This window comes from Anarrhichthys ocellatus, unplaced genomic scaffold, assembly GCF_004355925.1.
Source record: "Anarrhichthys ocellatus isolate YVR2014 unplaced genomic scaffold, GSC_Weel_1.0 scaffold8, whole genome shotgun sequence".
NCBI lineage: Eukaryota > Metazoa > Chordata > Actinopteri > Perciformes > Anarhichadidae > Anarrhichthys > Anarrhichthys ocellatus.
Genome location: NW_022280038.1, coordinates 8,007,730 through 8,023,907, shown reverse-complemented (window position 1 = coordinate 8,023,907; position 16,178 = coordinate 8,007,730). Strand labels below are relative to the sequence as shown.

General features: G+C 42.0%; 1 protein-coding gene across 3 annotated transcripts in view; it reads right to left on the bottom strand.

The window, feature by feature from the left end:
* Positions 1-16,178, bottom strand: part of LOC116384004 (protein kinase C-binding protein NELL1) — a 233,874-nt gene that overhangs the window by 40,633 nt on the left and 177,063 nt on the right. For all 3 annotated transcript variants that reach the window (XM_031848251.1, XM_031848250.1, XM_031848249.1), the window contains exon 14: positions 4,973-5,095. In XM_031848251.1, coding sequence (XP_031704111.1) covers positions 4,973-5,095 — 123 coding nt within the window. The remainder of the gene's footprint in view (positions 1-4,972; positions 5,096-16,178) is intronic.

The window sequence follows — 16,178 nt, the reverse complement described above, 5'->3', positions numbered from 1 at the left end:
TCTCTCACTTCCAGTCAGCCCAGACAATCAATAGCAGTGAAATGGGGTCTTGAGATCGAGGCCTCTCTTCATGTGCCCCTGCAATCAGCCCAGTTACATCAGGCAGACAGGGGGCCAGCAGCGGGCCTACTAGGAGCTGTGTACTTGGGCGGACATGGAGCTATGTATGTGATTACCAAGTGCGCTAACAAGCTGAGTTTCACCAGCGTATTTGTGTATAACATCTTTGACTGAGAAATCTCCAAAGCATATTCAATGAAACCTCACTTATTTAGATCTGACGGAGGACAAATATCTATTCCCTTTTAAGGTCCAATAACAATAAAGAGATTTGAAGTCCTCGGAGTCACAACAAATATAAAAGCTCTTTCTTTGTTAATCCATTCAAGTGTGGCAGTGGAATAAAAAAAAAGAAAAATGTTTGCTTTCACAGGAAATAAGCTATTGTCACTCAAGGGCGCTCACCGCCTGTTTAGCTTTTAACACGTCAAGTTTATCACACCCTTTTCTTTAGGCTCAGAAACACGATTTTGCCTCGTCGAGTATGGAGTCATTGCTCGCGGCTGACCAAACACACTTTTTCGCCTTATTAACATTCGCAGGGACAGGCTGCGGAGCTGCAGTCGCACTCAGACTAATTCCCTTATTCCTGAGAGGGCCGCGGTGATGTATGAGGGGAATGAGATGGGAGGCACAGGTCGATTGGCCAACACCGTCGCCATCACACTGTAATGAGATCTCAGGGGGAGGGGGAAAATAGAGGCCGATTCCTCCAACTCCCAGCTTGCATCATACTAATTGGCCTGAATGGGATAGGTAAGATGTAGGAAGTTTTAATGACATTATTAAAAACTATAGAATTTCCTCACCTGCCTCTGACAAATATCATCAGTGAGGAGGATTGACACTGTCATGTGTGGTTTCCTATTTACTTGGCTCAATATCAGTGGTCGACCTCGCTAAGGCTCTCGGGGCCGAACGGGAGTAAATACCCGCAGTCAGGTTTCCGATATCTTGACGAGAGTCTTCCCAGAGGTGCGGGGGCTGTTACAGCAGCAGATTCATGTCCATGGCTCTGGGATGATATCACGTATGGGTGTCATGTTCAGGCGCCCATATAGTGCATTTCATATTCCTTCATGGACGTAAATGGAGCCTTTCCACCACATTTAGTCATTTCCATGTGTTTATATTCGTGTAATTCACATTCCAAACATTGTTTGAGACATCTGCCTCTCTCGCTGCTCTGTTCCATCACATTTGCATATTGGCTGTGACTTCCAGAGTAAACAAATGTAGAGGTAGCGCTACCTATATTGTCTGCAAGTGGGTGTGTGTGTGGCGTGAGCCTGGAGACAATCCAGAGGTAGAAATTGTGTGGAAGGCACTTTGCAAATTGCATTGATCTTTTTCCAGTCCTGCCTCCCACCTGCCTGTGTTACAGAGGCGTAGAAGAGGGGGGGGCAGTTGGACACACCTGCTTCTTTTTTCTACTCCTGTCGTTGTGTGCTTCTTTTCCCTATCGGATTTACCATCTGTCTCGCTTCCTTCCTCTTGCTTTTCCTCTTTTTAAATCCCCCCCCCCCCATGCACTCACTTTCTATGTATCGCTCTCCATCTTATGCACACCCACTTTTCCTTCGCTAATAACTGGTATGACTCACATGCTTTCCCGTGTCCTGTCCTTCTAATTACATCATTATTAGTCGTCACAGCGATGAGCAGCAGTGCGGATACAGAACGGGACTTAACGAGTGAGAAATCACGGTGAAACATGGCAGGGTCAAAAGTAACCGTGTTTGCATTTGTACCTGTGTTTAACGAGTTGTGAGATGATCGAAATATCTAACAGGCGCTACACTCAGCGATCAGACTACCAGATTTTGGTTTTGAACTAACTTTTGGAATTTGAGGGATGCAGTTGTTTAGTGTTGGAGGAACCAGCACTGAGATTGATTCATCTGGTACGTTGGCTCCTTCACAGCAACTGATATCCCATGATTCAACATATTTTGCCAGAAGTTTTTTAGAAATCATATTTGGAATATCAAAGCCTAATTAAGCTTAATGTTACCCCCATCTCTTGGACAGCGGCCAAGCATAAGCACACAGTCATGAAAATGACATGAAAGGGCTTCTTGCAAGCTGGTGGGATCTCTTTCATTACAAATGAAGCAGTGGGGCTGCAAATCAAACCGTTACGTTGTTAGTGCAGACTGAACTGTGGCATTGATTGTTTGGGGAGATTCTTAGTGGTGTTAATTAAATTATTCAAATACATTCAAATTAAAATAAAAGGTTAACTCATTTTAATTAGTTTGGCTTATAGTTACAGTGTATAGTGCTTTGGGTGTTATTTGATCAGTGGGAAAAAGGATGCTGCCACTACATCTCGCATGCTTCATGAGGAAAGGAACTGTTAAAAATAGTCAACACTAAGCATTGTAACCAATATGGAACTAGAGATGTAACCAACTATCAGAACACAACTTTAATCATCCCTGTTATCCTTTCTATGGTGCCATTTTGGACAGGTGCTTCCTAAAATAGAGATTGTACCTCAGACTTCCTGGTTTCTTAGACGGAGCTTCAGAAAACATACAGTGTGTTTTCTGTCCCTTCACCCCACTGGCTCCACCATAAAGCAGGCTGTTAATACTCAGGTGGGCAGGGGACTCCAAGATGATTCTCCAGCTGTGATAATGGACCCCAGGGATATTTGCAGTACTCATCAGGGAGCTGGAGCTTTGACGCTGGCTTCTAGAAGCTGCCAACGCTCTAAGGAGTCTCCTCAGACTCCAAAAGGGCCCTAGATGGACCGCTATCGACTGGCCTGCTTCATCTTCCCTGAACCTGCAGAGACTGTCCCACTGCGGCAGCCTTCAGAGCAAATATACAGTACATGGCGGAGTGGACACAGGGTCTAAAGCGGGAGGTTGTGTGTGTACATGCAAGTGTACACATCTAAGAATGTCAAACGGTATGTAAACAGCTACACAGCCCTCACTGGCATTCACACTAACATGGGGTCACACAACTACAATAGAGAAACAAATGTCAATGCAAGCTCCCAAAGTGCTTTTTGTGTAACTGGTAAACAAACAAATATAATTTAATATTTGTTTTATTTTCCTTTCACATTTTATTGTTCAGTTTGATAAAGGAGTTGTTAATCACAGTGCAGCTTCACCTGAATTGGAAATCATTAAATGGCAATAAGTCTCTCTTGTTGTAAATCTGTCATCAGATAACATGCGCTCACATGTTTTTTTTAAGGATGACATTTTCGAATTGGCCAGCGAGTTAAATTGGCTAGTTTGTGCCAATAGCCAATATTTATTGGCAAAACATCCGCATTGATTGTGAAATTGTGAAACCAAGTGATATTTTAATGCTGCACAGAATCTTTCAAAGCTCACTTTACATGGCAGAGCAGGCCTGTTTTCAGACACATTTTTCCAAAGCGGAAACTTTGAAATTGATCAGTATAGGTTGTTTGTCCACAGGGAGCTCGGTTTAGGCAACAAATCCACATAGATAGTTTGAGGAAATGAGCGTCGTTGACATGAACTTGACTGACTAACAACTCAAGTGACTACCGCGTGACTAACGACGAGCGAGTGTCAAAAGAGTCACGCTTGCATATACTTCACATGGGCATCACACCTTCAATTTTGGATAATATACTTAAAGTTATGAAATATTGCTTTAAAGGCGCTATATTTGAAATTCAGAGCGTTATAAAGTATTTGTAATGTAAATATATAGTGCCGTCCTGCGCATGAGAAGGAAGTCAGTCTCCCTCAGGTCGGTCAGTGCTCCTCAGCGTCTGACACCGAAGCACTGAGCCGCTGTTAAGCGTGAGTATGCGGCACACCGGGCCTGCAACCAACTCTAATGTAAAATCACCCACGTCCTCATCACGCGCTCAGATCAACTGACGTAGTATGAAGGGATAAATAGTTCACACAGGGCGGGAGGGGTGGAGGATGGGTCAAACAAACCCCGCACTTTTGTCCAGGAGACTGCTGTTCGTGTCCAGTGATGAATAAAAAGAAAACGTTAACATTTTGTCACATCGGCCGTTTGATACGTGACTCTTCTGTCACTCGCTTGTCGTTAGTCACTCGCTAGTCAATTGAGTTGTTATTCAGTCAAGTTAACGTCAACCACGCTCATTTCCCGAAACTAACTAAGTGGTTTTGTTGCCTAAACCGAACTTTCTGTGAAAACGGTAGAAATAAATGCGAAAGAAATGAGTAAATTGGATATCAGTCTTGGTGGAGGCATATGATAAAAACGAATCAGAAAAATAAAAGTATTAAAATTACAATACAGTGTGAGCCACATACTAAAGGCTCCTTGTTAGCGCTGAAGATTACATATTTTTTACAGAGGATATCTTTCCTAGATGTCTAAAAAATGTTTGCCAAATGAATGCCTACTGCACGCTATGTTGAGTTAAGTATCCATGTCAGAATGTATTCATTTTCGTTGATTGAAGCACTTTTCCACCCTGATTTAATCACTGGCTGTCTGTTGGGTCTATGCAACAGCACGAATGGATGCTTTTATAAAGAGATTGGATTTTTTTTACATGTACATACATATTGTTCAACTGTAAGTGCTGCATGTACACACTGCATGAAATCATTTCCCATTTTCGCTCTCCTCCCTCCCTCCATCTGTGATACTGCGGGGCCAATCAGGTGAGTCACCTGGGCGGGGTGACGGGGAGCAGGGTATGCGGTGAGGGGGAGGAGGCACACATGTGGAAAAAACAGGCGGAAACTGGGATCAATTCTCATCATCTCTGTGGCAGCTGCTGCCTGGTTAGGTGATGTGAAGGAGGCGTGAACCAGACCGACCATGATGTTACGGAGCAGAGAATCAGCCACCATCAAAGGGTGTGGAGGATGGTTGGGGTCTGTATTAGTGTGTCTGGAGGGCTGTTCCAGGGCCAGGAACTTACCCCTGCAGATGGTGCCGTTGCCCACGTAGCCCGGCTTGCAGGTACACAGGTGTCCTCTGATGGTGTTGGTGCAGATGGCGTTCTCATCACACAAATTTTGGCCGGTGGCGCACTCGTCATGCTCTGAGGGAGAGATGAAGAGAGAGACTCCACAGTCAGAATAGTGTGTGTGTGTGTGTGTGTGTGTGTGTGTGTGTGTGTGTGTGTGTGTGTGTTTGTTGTGTGAAAGATGGAGATGTCATTGAAAAAGCTCATTTCATTTTGAGCTGAGCAGCCATGGAAATTCAACTGATGAGAGGGCAGTCAACAAGCTAGTTGGCTGAGAATATGAGGTCACAGCTGAGCTTTTCCTCCGTCAACAGCCAGCTTTCTGAACGTCCATGTTTCCAAACACCAGGGCAGCTTGGTACGTTCATAGTGGATTTGAAAAAGACTCTGTAACATGAAAGTTACTTCAAACAATGGCCAAAGGCACAGCTGCTTTTTCTAGCCTGGATTTACTTTAAAATCATCGGGGGGTAAAGGTGTTCACGGCTGCATTTGATACATGCCAGGTGTGCTGACTGATTGCTCAGTATCAGCAGTAATTAGCCTAATGATGTTGGCTCAGATACTGGTGACAAGTGAGACAGAAAAAACATCAAGGAATACATCAATGCCTATCATTTATGAAATCATATAAACAAGTTGAGCTTTCTAGACGGGATTCCATCTGAGAGATTTTGCTCTGACATGCACTGTGAGCTGTAAGGTCTTATATAGACAGGTGTGTGCCTTTCCTAATCAAGTCCAATCAGTTTAATTAAACACAGCTGGACTCGAATGACGGTGTAGAACCATCTCAAGGAGGATCAGAAGAAATGGACAGCATGTGAGTTAAATATGAGTGTCACAGCAAAGGGTCTGAATACTTATGACCATGTGATATTTCAGTTTTTCTTTTTTAATAAATTTGCAAACATTTCTACATTTCTGTTTTTTTCTGTCAAGATGGGGTGCTGAGTGTACATTAATGAGAAATAAAATGAACTTTTTTGATTTTAGCAAATGGCTGCAATGAGACAAAGAGTGAAACATTTAAAGGGGTCTGAATACTTTCCGTACCCACTGTATATGGATTTTTTAAAACTTTTTTTGTTGTGAAAGTGTGTCTGTTGGAAGTCGTTTTAAGTTTTGTGAATCCTTATTTAGAAATCAATCAGAACTCTTGTGCTGGAATATCTGGCTCTGGTTTGTCCATTGTCAATTAGATTTCACTCTGTAATACCAATATCAACTGGAATAATACAGTTATATAAAAAAATCTATAAATGTGCATATTCCCAAGCTGATTTGTAATTCCTCAAATTACCACAAACAAAGTGGCACACATCGAAACGGATGCCACCGAGGATCTGCAGCCACAGGACAGTTTTTTTTTTACAGATTATCTGCCTCATGCACTACTGTCAGGATATAGTGACAGTTTGAGCAAATATGTCTTTTATTCACATTACCAACTGTAGCTTTAAGTCCACTGTTCAGCACTGCGTCAGCCTGCGGCAGCATGTTAATGACACCACAATCAACATGTCATGCAAAACAGTGTCCTACATGTTCCACTAATGAGCCCCACACTGAACGATCCTAATACGTCAGCTCTGGATTTGACCTGAGGCCAACACAACCGTGCATAAGTGGCAATGCGCAATTAAAGAAAAAAGCAAATCAGATGAAAAGGAACACAATTATAACAACATGAAATATTAATTATGGATCTCTCTCGGTTGCTTCTAAATATGAGATTAACTGATTTGTGGCAACGTGTTTATTGATTCAACACTTACTGCTGAGCTTATCAAACTGATTGAGCTGCAGTTAATGCATCTTCAATTAGAATCTAACATGATTTTAGATGATTATAAACAATACATTAAAGAGCAACCGTTGATGGTGCTGCGGTGGGGATTTACAACAGATCTGCACTGCAGCAGTATCGTTTTATCAAACCATGAACTGTGTCTTTAAGTGCCAGTCAGGAACTGGCCTGAGGCGGCCTCCACTTGCGATGTACACACTCGCTCAAACACATTCCTCATTAATATGCAAACGCTTTTGGTGGGAGTCATGACTAATACATTCCCTGTAATTAATGAGTGGTGCTCATGGAGCCCCGGAGCCGCGAGGAGAAATTATTTAGCTTTTCTCTTCCCAAGGATTTCCTCCCCACGCCGATCTGTAAAGTGGAGGTAAATGTCAACCGCGCTGGTGGGATGTGTGAGAGTTTATGTGAAAGGATATAAAATGTGGGCTGCATTAATGGCAGAGTAATAGAGGAAGAGTTACATTATCAAATATTCAGTGTGTTAATGTGCTGTGAGCTGATGGAGGGGAGAGCAACACAATCAAAACATTGACGACCATTGCTGCTTATTAATGCTGTTTAATGTCCGCTGGCCAATTTTAAATTATAGAGTTGGAAGTAGAAACGGACAGATGCGGTGGCTGAATTGACGGATAATCAGTGAAAGTGAAAAGCTGCCAAGCTGTACAAGCAATAAATCCCTCCTCCAACATACTTAGGGGCCACATTTTTGTGGCGGCGCAACAGCCAGTGCAAGCAGCACTCTGACCGTTTGGTATTTTCCTGCCCTTGACAAGAAACAACAAACAGATGGCATAGATACACGTTCACATAATCGACTTGATTATCACTTCTAACTGGATCATTAGAAGTGTGTTGTATGCGTCGATCATTGTTCTATCTTTCTTCTAAGATATGAACGTGATTTCTGATTCCCTGGGTTATTTATTCAATTCCAATAGATATCATTTACAATCTTTCCATTTGGAGTTCATCAAGTTAGTGCAGCTTTGTATATCAATAGGATATGTTTTCTTCTGACCAACACACACTGGCCATTAGAGAATCTGCATTTTTTAATGCGCCTCTACACTGGCTTCAAAAAGCAGGACTGAAAAATAAATCACAGCTCTCACAGATTAATAAATGAAACATAAACCATCAGAAATGGATCAAATCTACTACTTGAATTTAAGGGGTTTTCAAGTTGTTGTTTTTCTACAAGTGATGAATGATTGTGTCAATGAAAAGATACAAACATTGACAGTAGTGAGCTCAGTGGAGACAACAACAGCCCCGTCTGAACACGCTGCCTGTCACTTTCAGGTTTGGTCTTATTAGTGATGATTATAAAGGGTGTCAGGCCCGGGCATGTTGAGGTGCCCCACCCAAAGTGCTATGCTAATGATGCGTAATGACTGATCATCAGGACAGCGGCCGTCACACTCAGAGTGGCCTCTGCACTGTCAACACACCGGAGAACGCAGGGTAATAGGAGGATCGGAGGGGTTTATTTCTCATTTCATGGAATTAATGACAAAAACAATATGTTCCTCACCAGTGAGGACGGCACAGAAATAGAGCAGTGGCTCCACTTTAGTGCTGAAATGTACACTTACATTACACACGGTGCTTCAGATTGAACACAAAATGCCTTATTTACAGAGAGTAAAAATTAGTTTGAAGTTTGAATTCTAGAGTTGCTTTTGTCCTCCAGTGTATCTTCTTTGCATTTTGTTTCTGTAGGAGTGTCTTAAAGCCTCGGGGTGAATGCTAATTTTCCGCTCACGCTGAAACATTTCCAATGCACCGGCAACTATTGGCCTCCATCTGCACTGCCTAGAGTTACAGCAATGAACTGTGTCCACTTGTCTCTTCACATCGACTTTGAATAAATCACGACGCCTGTAAAATGCACTTCATGTTCAGTCTCGATTTAACACCAAAATAAAATAAGTATGCTTGTTCATGTACGGTACTTAACTACAATTTTAAGCAACACATTAAAACTGGATATGGGTCTTCAGCTTGGCCCAATAGGAGAACCTTTTTCTACCTACAACCTAACAAAGGGTTATACCTAGAACCACCTGTGAAAGGTTCCACCCAGAACCCCCTATGAGAGGTTCTACACAGAACTCTTCCATAGTGTAGTGGGTCCACCCAGAACCCTCTCTGGAGGTTTTATCCGTTACGTTTCCACCTTCTAAGGGTGCTAACAAGAACCCACCCCAAGAACCCTTTACGATTCTCAAGGATTTCCTCTATAACCTACCCAGGGTTCCTCACGAGGCTCCTAGAGGGCCGGAGCTGATGTGGCGCAGCGCAACCCACAAATGTTTTCAACTTGATGTGCTTTATTAAAACAAAAATAGCATCACAATATAAAACAAACTGTTGTATGAGGATACGTTGAATTATGACATTTTGTAGAGTGTGTGTGTCAGCGTTGTGTTCAGTGTGCAAACCAATCGCATCAAGACAGACAAGCTGTTTTAAATACGGCACCTTAATAATGGGGATGGTTTTGAAGAGGCAGATTTGATTGAGGAGAGACTTTCTGCGAGACGTGTGAGCGCAGCATCTTTTGTAAAGCGAGCTTGTGTGCACCGACCATAATGTTGTGAGTGTGCTGCTGAGGCCCAGTCATCTGTGCTGGACCTTTAAAAGCTCTCTCTCCACACTAACCATTCCAAACAGTAAATACTGCAGCAGCATTGCCTCCACGCAACACAAATATGTTTTTATAGCATTTTTGTTTGATTCCTATTTATTCTTGTCTTTTGGTTTCCTGTCAGAATCTCCCATTACACATATTTCACTCAAACTGGATTGTCCGTGTCAATTCACAGCGTGTGTCTTTTTTATGTCACAGAGAAACTAAACTGCAGTCGGTGTTCGTGTCATAAAAGTGACGGCTGCCGACATTTCTTTCCTCATATTTCATCTGTCTTCTGTTCTTTTTTTCAGCGCTCACAACCATTTTTTTTTTTAAATTGTCTCTAAAACTTAATAAAAGTGACGAACTCTGTGTGTATTATGGGATCTATGAGTAAAACCAACACCTCATAATTCACTTTTACTTTGCATAAAACAATCCTAAAACATGTCCTCATCTCTTTAGCTTTCACGTCGTCTCATTCAATAATGTCAAACAGAACACTTCAGTAATGTGAAGTTTAATGACCAGTGACAAGCCCATAAAAAAAGAACAGAGCACGGCAGGATTTTTTCCGTCTATATTTTCTCTTTCTTTTTTTGTGCCAATGCAAAGTTGTCATTTTCCCTTTTAGCCTCGACCTTGCTGCTCACCTTGACGTGGTTTGTGAACTCAGCAGAGATCTGTCCCGTGTAACGGGGGGGAAAGATATCGATTGCCAGTCATAGCATTTAGCCTGGAGGACATGGATTTCAATAAGATTAGTTGGAGTACATTTCTGAATTTCCTCCAGTAATCCACCTGGAGTTCGAGGTGGAATTGAGAGTTGAGAGTTTTATTGTGACCCACCAGTCAATTTATTCCACTTTACACAGCTGCTTCTCAATACTACAGCATGCAAGCCATGTGTGTGCTGAGAAATAAGAATATTTCATTATTAAGATTTTATTAAGACAACGAGGGGCTTAAAGGGCTCCTTGTATAGAGCAGTGAAGACTTAGGGACCTTAATAAAGTCTGGGACCTAAATATAGTCTGGGACCTTAATGTAGTCTGCTGACTTTTTGTTTTTTTCTCCTTTAGGATACAGATGTACTTCAATTCCCTTCATCACCTATTTTTATCCCCAGTAGATTATGCATTCAACCCGTGTGTTCATCTCTGGGTCAGTCAAACCATTGGATTCATCAGCCTAATATCTTGTTGTGCTCATTTATTACTGGAAGCTGAAGGACCTCTCATGGTTGACTACGAAGGCAGCGCGGCAGGTTTGATCCGCTCCTTCACTGAGCGCTTCCAAGACGACGCAGAGCAGCTGCAGGCCGACCTGTTGAAGCTGTGCAAAAGAGACGCTCCCTGCTGGTGTTGATGGATCTGCTCCATAGGCTTCAGAAATACCAACTGAAATCAGATTCTTTTTTTTATATTTTTTGTTTTGTATGTGAAAGCAAATTGATTCTTTGATTGGAGTGACTCAAACCTTTTGAAAACTTATTTTTAATGACTGTTACACCATCATTGACAGCTGACTCAAGTGTTCAACGACTGTTTCAGTTTGGGCTCTTTTCCGCTACGGATTAAGAATTGTTCCTCTCGCTAAGGTGAGACAATTGCATGTATCCATCTATGTATGAATGATGAACGTATGGATGTTAAACTATCGTTTAGCAAATGACAAGCTGAAGTGAGCCCTGACTACAACAGAGCACTTCCTCTCCTATCAGTAGGAAGAGAAGAGATGCTCAAAATGCTTGGAGCTGAGGGGAACTGGACAGTTAGATTAGAATAATGTGTGGGTTTGATATTATGAGCAAAGTACAGTATATATGATTTATTTTTGTAGGCTATAGGTCATTTTGGAAGACACTTATAACGGGTATGGGGACTTGTACAGATGGAAAGGGTGGGTGGCCCGCAACAAGGCGATGCTGTGACTATACTGCCCAAAATTAAACAAGAAGTAAAACGAGGTTCCACAAGGATATCATTTTCAACACCAGCATTGGCTTGTTTTGTTATTCAAAAGGGTAAATAGCCCACATTTATGTCACACTTTTATACCAAAGTGCTTCACAATATACCTACGCATCATAGCACACACATTTACAGGTAATGCGACATTATTCACAAGGATTAGCATAGTAAATAAGCACATTTTGCAGGAGAGGTGCCTCCAGAAGAGAATTATGGAGAGCTACTGAGGTGTTTCGAATGCACATGCTATTATAAATATTAAGCACTAAAGACTTGGCACTTTAAAGGACATGTGTTCCTCACTATGCTGCAAATATCTCCATTTACATGAGGAATTACTGCCACACCTTTAGTGTCATTAGCTTGGTGTGCTTTATAGCATCCCGACCACCCAGGCCCTATCATCTTTGTGTAGCAGCAGCGGCACAGAGCCTGCAATGTAACGCAATTTATTTACTACCCAGTGAAATATACAGCTCAAGGCAATAAAGATGCTTAGGCTGCAATTCACATTGATGAAAGCATGTTTCATTAATGTGCTCTGTCAGTGAACATCCATCCCACAGCCACAGTGCATTATCATTCCACATGAATCCAGCCAGGAGAACAGGAAGACAATGCATCGCAGAAGAAGAGACAAAGCTTATAGAGGAAAGCAGAGTAACATGAGGATAGACATCACTCCGGAAGGTTGTACAGGCTGCTGAGGAGCAGGAAGAAACACTCCTTACATCAAAACCTTTATGGAGAAGCTAAATATAAACACCAGCTTCTCAGAGCCTATTACAAATGGATGAAAGTGAGGACTAAGGAAAACGTCTCTCTCTCCTTCCCAAACTGTGCTTGATGGGCTTGTTAAACTGGCTGGTACCGAGCCAGTCTGACAGCCTGACCTCCATTTTTTGAGGAGTTAATGTATACAGGGGGGGTTGCCAAGGTTCCCAGGCTCGTCACACCTGAGCTCCATATTCATTACATGTATAATTGGAATTGGATTTGATTAAATTTTCATTTAACATATAATGTGTCTTCGGGGGGGATGCATCGTGTCCCAATGCTTGAATTCTGAAGAATATATGTCGCAACTGATGCATGAAATGAATGGCAGCTTCTTTTGGTCAGCTGTAAAGCAGAGTCTGAGCATATTGTCTATGAACGGCAGCTTGATAAGAAAATAAAAAAACGTCAAGTATTGATCAGTAGAGTGCAGATGAGGATAGAAGAGAAACATCCATTAGAGGATCAAAGGCAGCAGCGTGTGATGTGGCTGCTGTTTGAATGGAGGATTAGCAAACACTGTAATCTGCTCAATTTGACCAAAATTACCAGAATTACCAAAGTTACCACCATGTGTTTATGTCAGTCAAAGAAATAATAAAGGAGCTGTGGGTGAACAGACTAATGATATTAATTAGAGCTTGATTTATGTGATCTTTGAATCAATAAAAGGTTATTTTAAAGTTATTTAAAGGTTTTTTTCTTGTTTACACAAAGTTAACTGGAGTTTGTCTTGTTTTAGTTCAGTTTTGTGAGAGCTGTAGTCGGCTTTTTTACTTAACTTAAAGTAAACAACGATAACTTAGAATTACAAATAAGAATGTATGAGGATTATAATACACTCATATCTATAATTATACAGTGCTATAAGTAGATTATAATGCATTATAAGTATGTTTATAATTAAATACAGACATGGGTGTTCCAGGAAGTATTACTGTAATGTACTGAAACTTAATTTTGAATGTCTGCCAACAATGAGGGAATACCAATACTTTTGTGGAAGACTACTATCAGCCAATACTGGCCTGAGAATATGTTGTTGAAATGTTAACAGTTGTTACACTACGGTGTCTTTAGTCCACTGAGAGCATAAAAGCTGCAGCCTGGCAGTCAGTGAGCTCTTTACTCTATTAGAGAGTTTCAATGTCTTCACCCAGTGTGCAAAGCTACAGCTTCTACGAGATGAGGAATTCATTTTAAAAAATGGCTATAGTGCACTTTATCTCCAGACCTGAGCTGAACCTGCTTTCGGAGTTTATTTAAAGGACGGAGCCGAGAGGAAGCAGCGACCTTTAACCTCTCATTGCAGAGGTTTAATCTCTAACTGCAAACCTTATCAGTGTCTGCTTAATGTAGAAAACAATTCCTTTAAAACCCAGAGATATTACGATAAGCACACAGTGGGAGTCGGACAACCATTTCCACAATTACCTTTGGCAGACAACTATTATCCACCAACAGATGAAGTCAGAGATCATTACGACCTTCCACGGGGGAAATCGCTTCTGTGATTCAGCTCGCTATTTACCATAAAGACTGAGGGTAAACACTGGGTCTAAGTTCAACACATATACAATAATAATAGACGTTTTATACTTGAATATAAATATTTATTTAAAAATACCTCTCTCTGAATATGCACCTAATCCTCAAAACTCAACAGTGAGCTGATGTGGGGTGCCGGAAACACGGCTGTGACAGCTCTGTGGCGCTTTAAGAAAGGGGAGATACGGAACCTCACACTTACTGCCACCGCTCTTCTTCCCTCTGTCCGTCCACTGTCTCCCCAGAGCTGCTTAGCTGCTTCCATAGGGGTGAAATCAAGTGGAACCACAATTACCGTGCAGCCTCCTATATTGTTTACAGGGAGCTGTTCTCACAAAAGGACAAGCTCCCCTGCCAGCGAGGGGAGACAGAGAAAGATGAGGCTGAGAGTGCCCAATGCGAAAGGTGATACACGATGTGTCGCGTAAAAACTGCAATAGGTGACATTTTATTCCTCTGAGGAAGGAGCCGCGCAGATTGTAATATTGAGGGTAAATCCGTAGACCGTGTGGTGCCTTACAGTGATGGGAGGTAAGTTTGTGGGTGGACGAAGCCAAGAGCGGTGGGCTGTCCATGGAGACACACACTGGCCTGAAGCTAAACGGCAGGAACAAACACATTGCACAAATACTGCAGTCAGTGATTGTCATCAAACACAAGTCTCCTGCAGTCCTTGTCGTAGCTCTGCTTGATTGCAACGGGTGGTGTGTTCTTTATATCTGACGGAGGAAACATACAAGATGTCACCGTACAGTCACCCCCCGCTGAGCAGAGGATGCATTGTGTATTCACATCAATACATTTTGATTTCAACGACTTTTCATGTCATTTTGAGACAGCAATGCTGACAGAAACCTATAAAATTGTGAAAATATCAGCCTACATTACCACATTATTATCAGATTATTACCCCATTAATGTCACCCTATTACCATTTTATTGTTAGCAGGTTACCATATTGGTACCCAATTATGATAACTAAATAGTTTTGCCTTGTTGGTATCTTTAAATTTTGATTGCGATGACGCTTCAATCGTAAACCTGCTGTGCCTGCAGGATGCCAGCACTATGCATGTAGAGCAGACTGCTTCACAGACTGATAGTACAGTGGAAAGTTCAAAATAAACATGTAATGTCCTTTTCCATAAATGTGGCCATTTAAAAAAAAAGTGTAAAAGCTATGATGCACAGCAGCCCATAAAACTGAAACCTAAAAAATATTGCATCTCCCACCAACAAAGCAGTCCGGCAGTAAGAAAACGTTGGAAAAATCCTTGAAAACTTTATGTCCAAATCAATCGCAAGGGTATGAACAATCAACAACAGTCCGATTATTTTTTTACTAAGCAGAAGAGGGTGGATGTTAAAGGGGTATAATAGCATCAGGCAACTACAGTATTTGCCTACATGTATGGTACTGCCTATGGATAACTGAGGATTAGTAAGGCTTTCATTTTCTTATGGTATTCATTTGTTTCCTACCTGTTCGCAGCTCTACCAATTAATAGAATGATTAATAACAAAACCTCACACCCTATACAGAGCAGCTACTGGACTTCCCGAGTTAACTCTCTCCTCGCTAATGGCTTGATAGAACAAGAAACCGGAGGTGATTTCCACTGTGTCTGTGTGTGTCCTGCGTAATGCAGCGACAACAATATCTTGACAACAAAGAATAACAATGCAGATTTCAGCACAACGTACCAATTACAGAAGCTAATGTCCAATCGCGTTAGTGTGCGCCAACTCCGTGTTACATGCATTCATGCAAAGGATCTGAAACCCTCGAGAAGAAGCTGGAGGACAAGCTGAAAGGGGGAGAAGGAGACAGAGAGAGGATTTATCTCTCCCAGCAGATGTAGAGCAGGCTCCTAGGGCTCCCAGTCAGCAGCCAGGACAGTTTACAAGCTGGAAAATAGATTGATTGTCTATGGATCCCTGTCCCTGTGTGGCTGCCAACTCTGAGCTAATTAAAGAACACTTCTCTGGAGAAACACTGAGCAGAAACCAAGCACATCCTATTCACCCTCGAGAAAACACGTTGCTCTGAGCTGCTGCCCAGGAAAAACACTGCACACCAGAACAGGTGTCGCCACACTGTATATTGAGAAATAGCTTGAGCCGCGGAGATAAACTCCCACGGAACATTTGCATTGTGTTGTTAAAATGAGGTAAACATGTTGGTGAAATTGTTTCCATACTTTGCCCTGACATTCAGCTCTGAGAATGTCAGGGATGTAGCGGAAGCAGGATATTTTAAACCTGAATATTTACTGCCGACAAGCCATTACAAAACTGAATGGCTGCAATCACCCGTTGTTGTTCGCGCACATACTGATTCTCCTAACCTTTGACAAGGCAGACGCTGAGGTATTCACCAATCGGTTTGCGTTAATTTTATTGCAT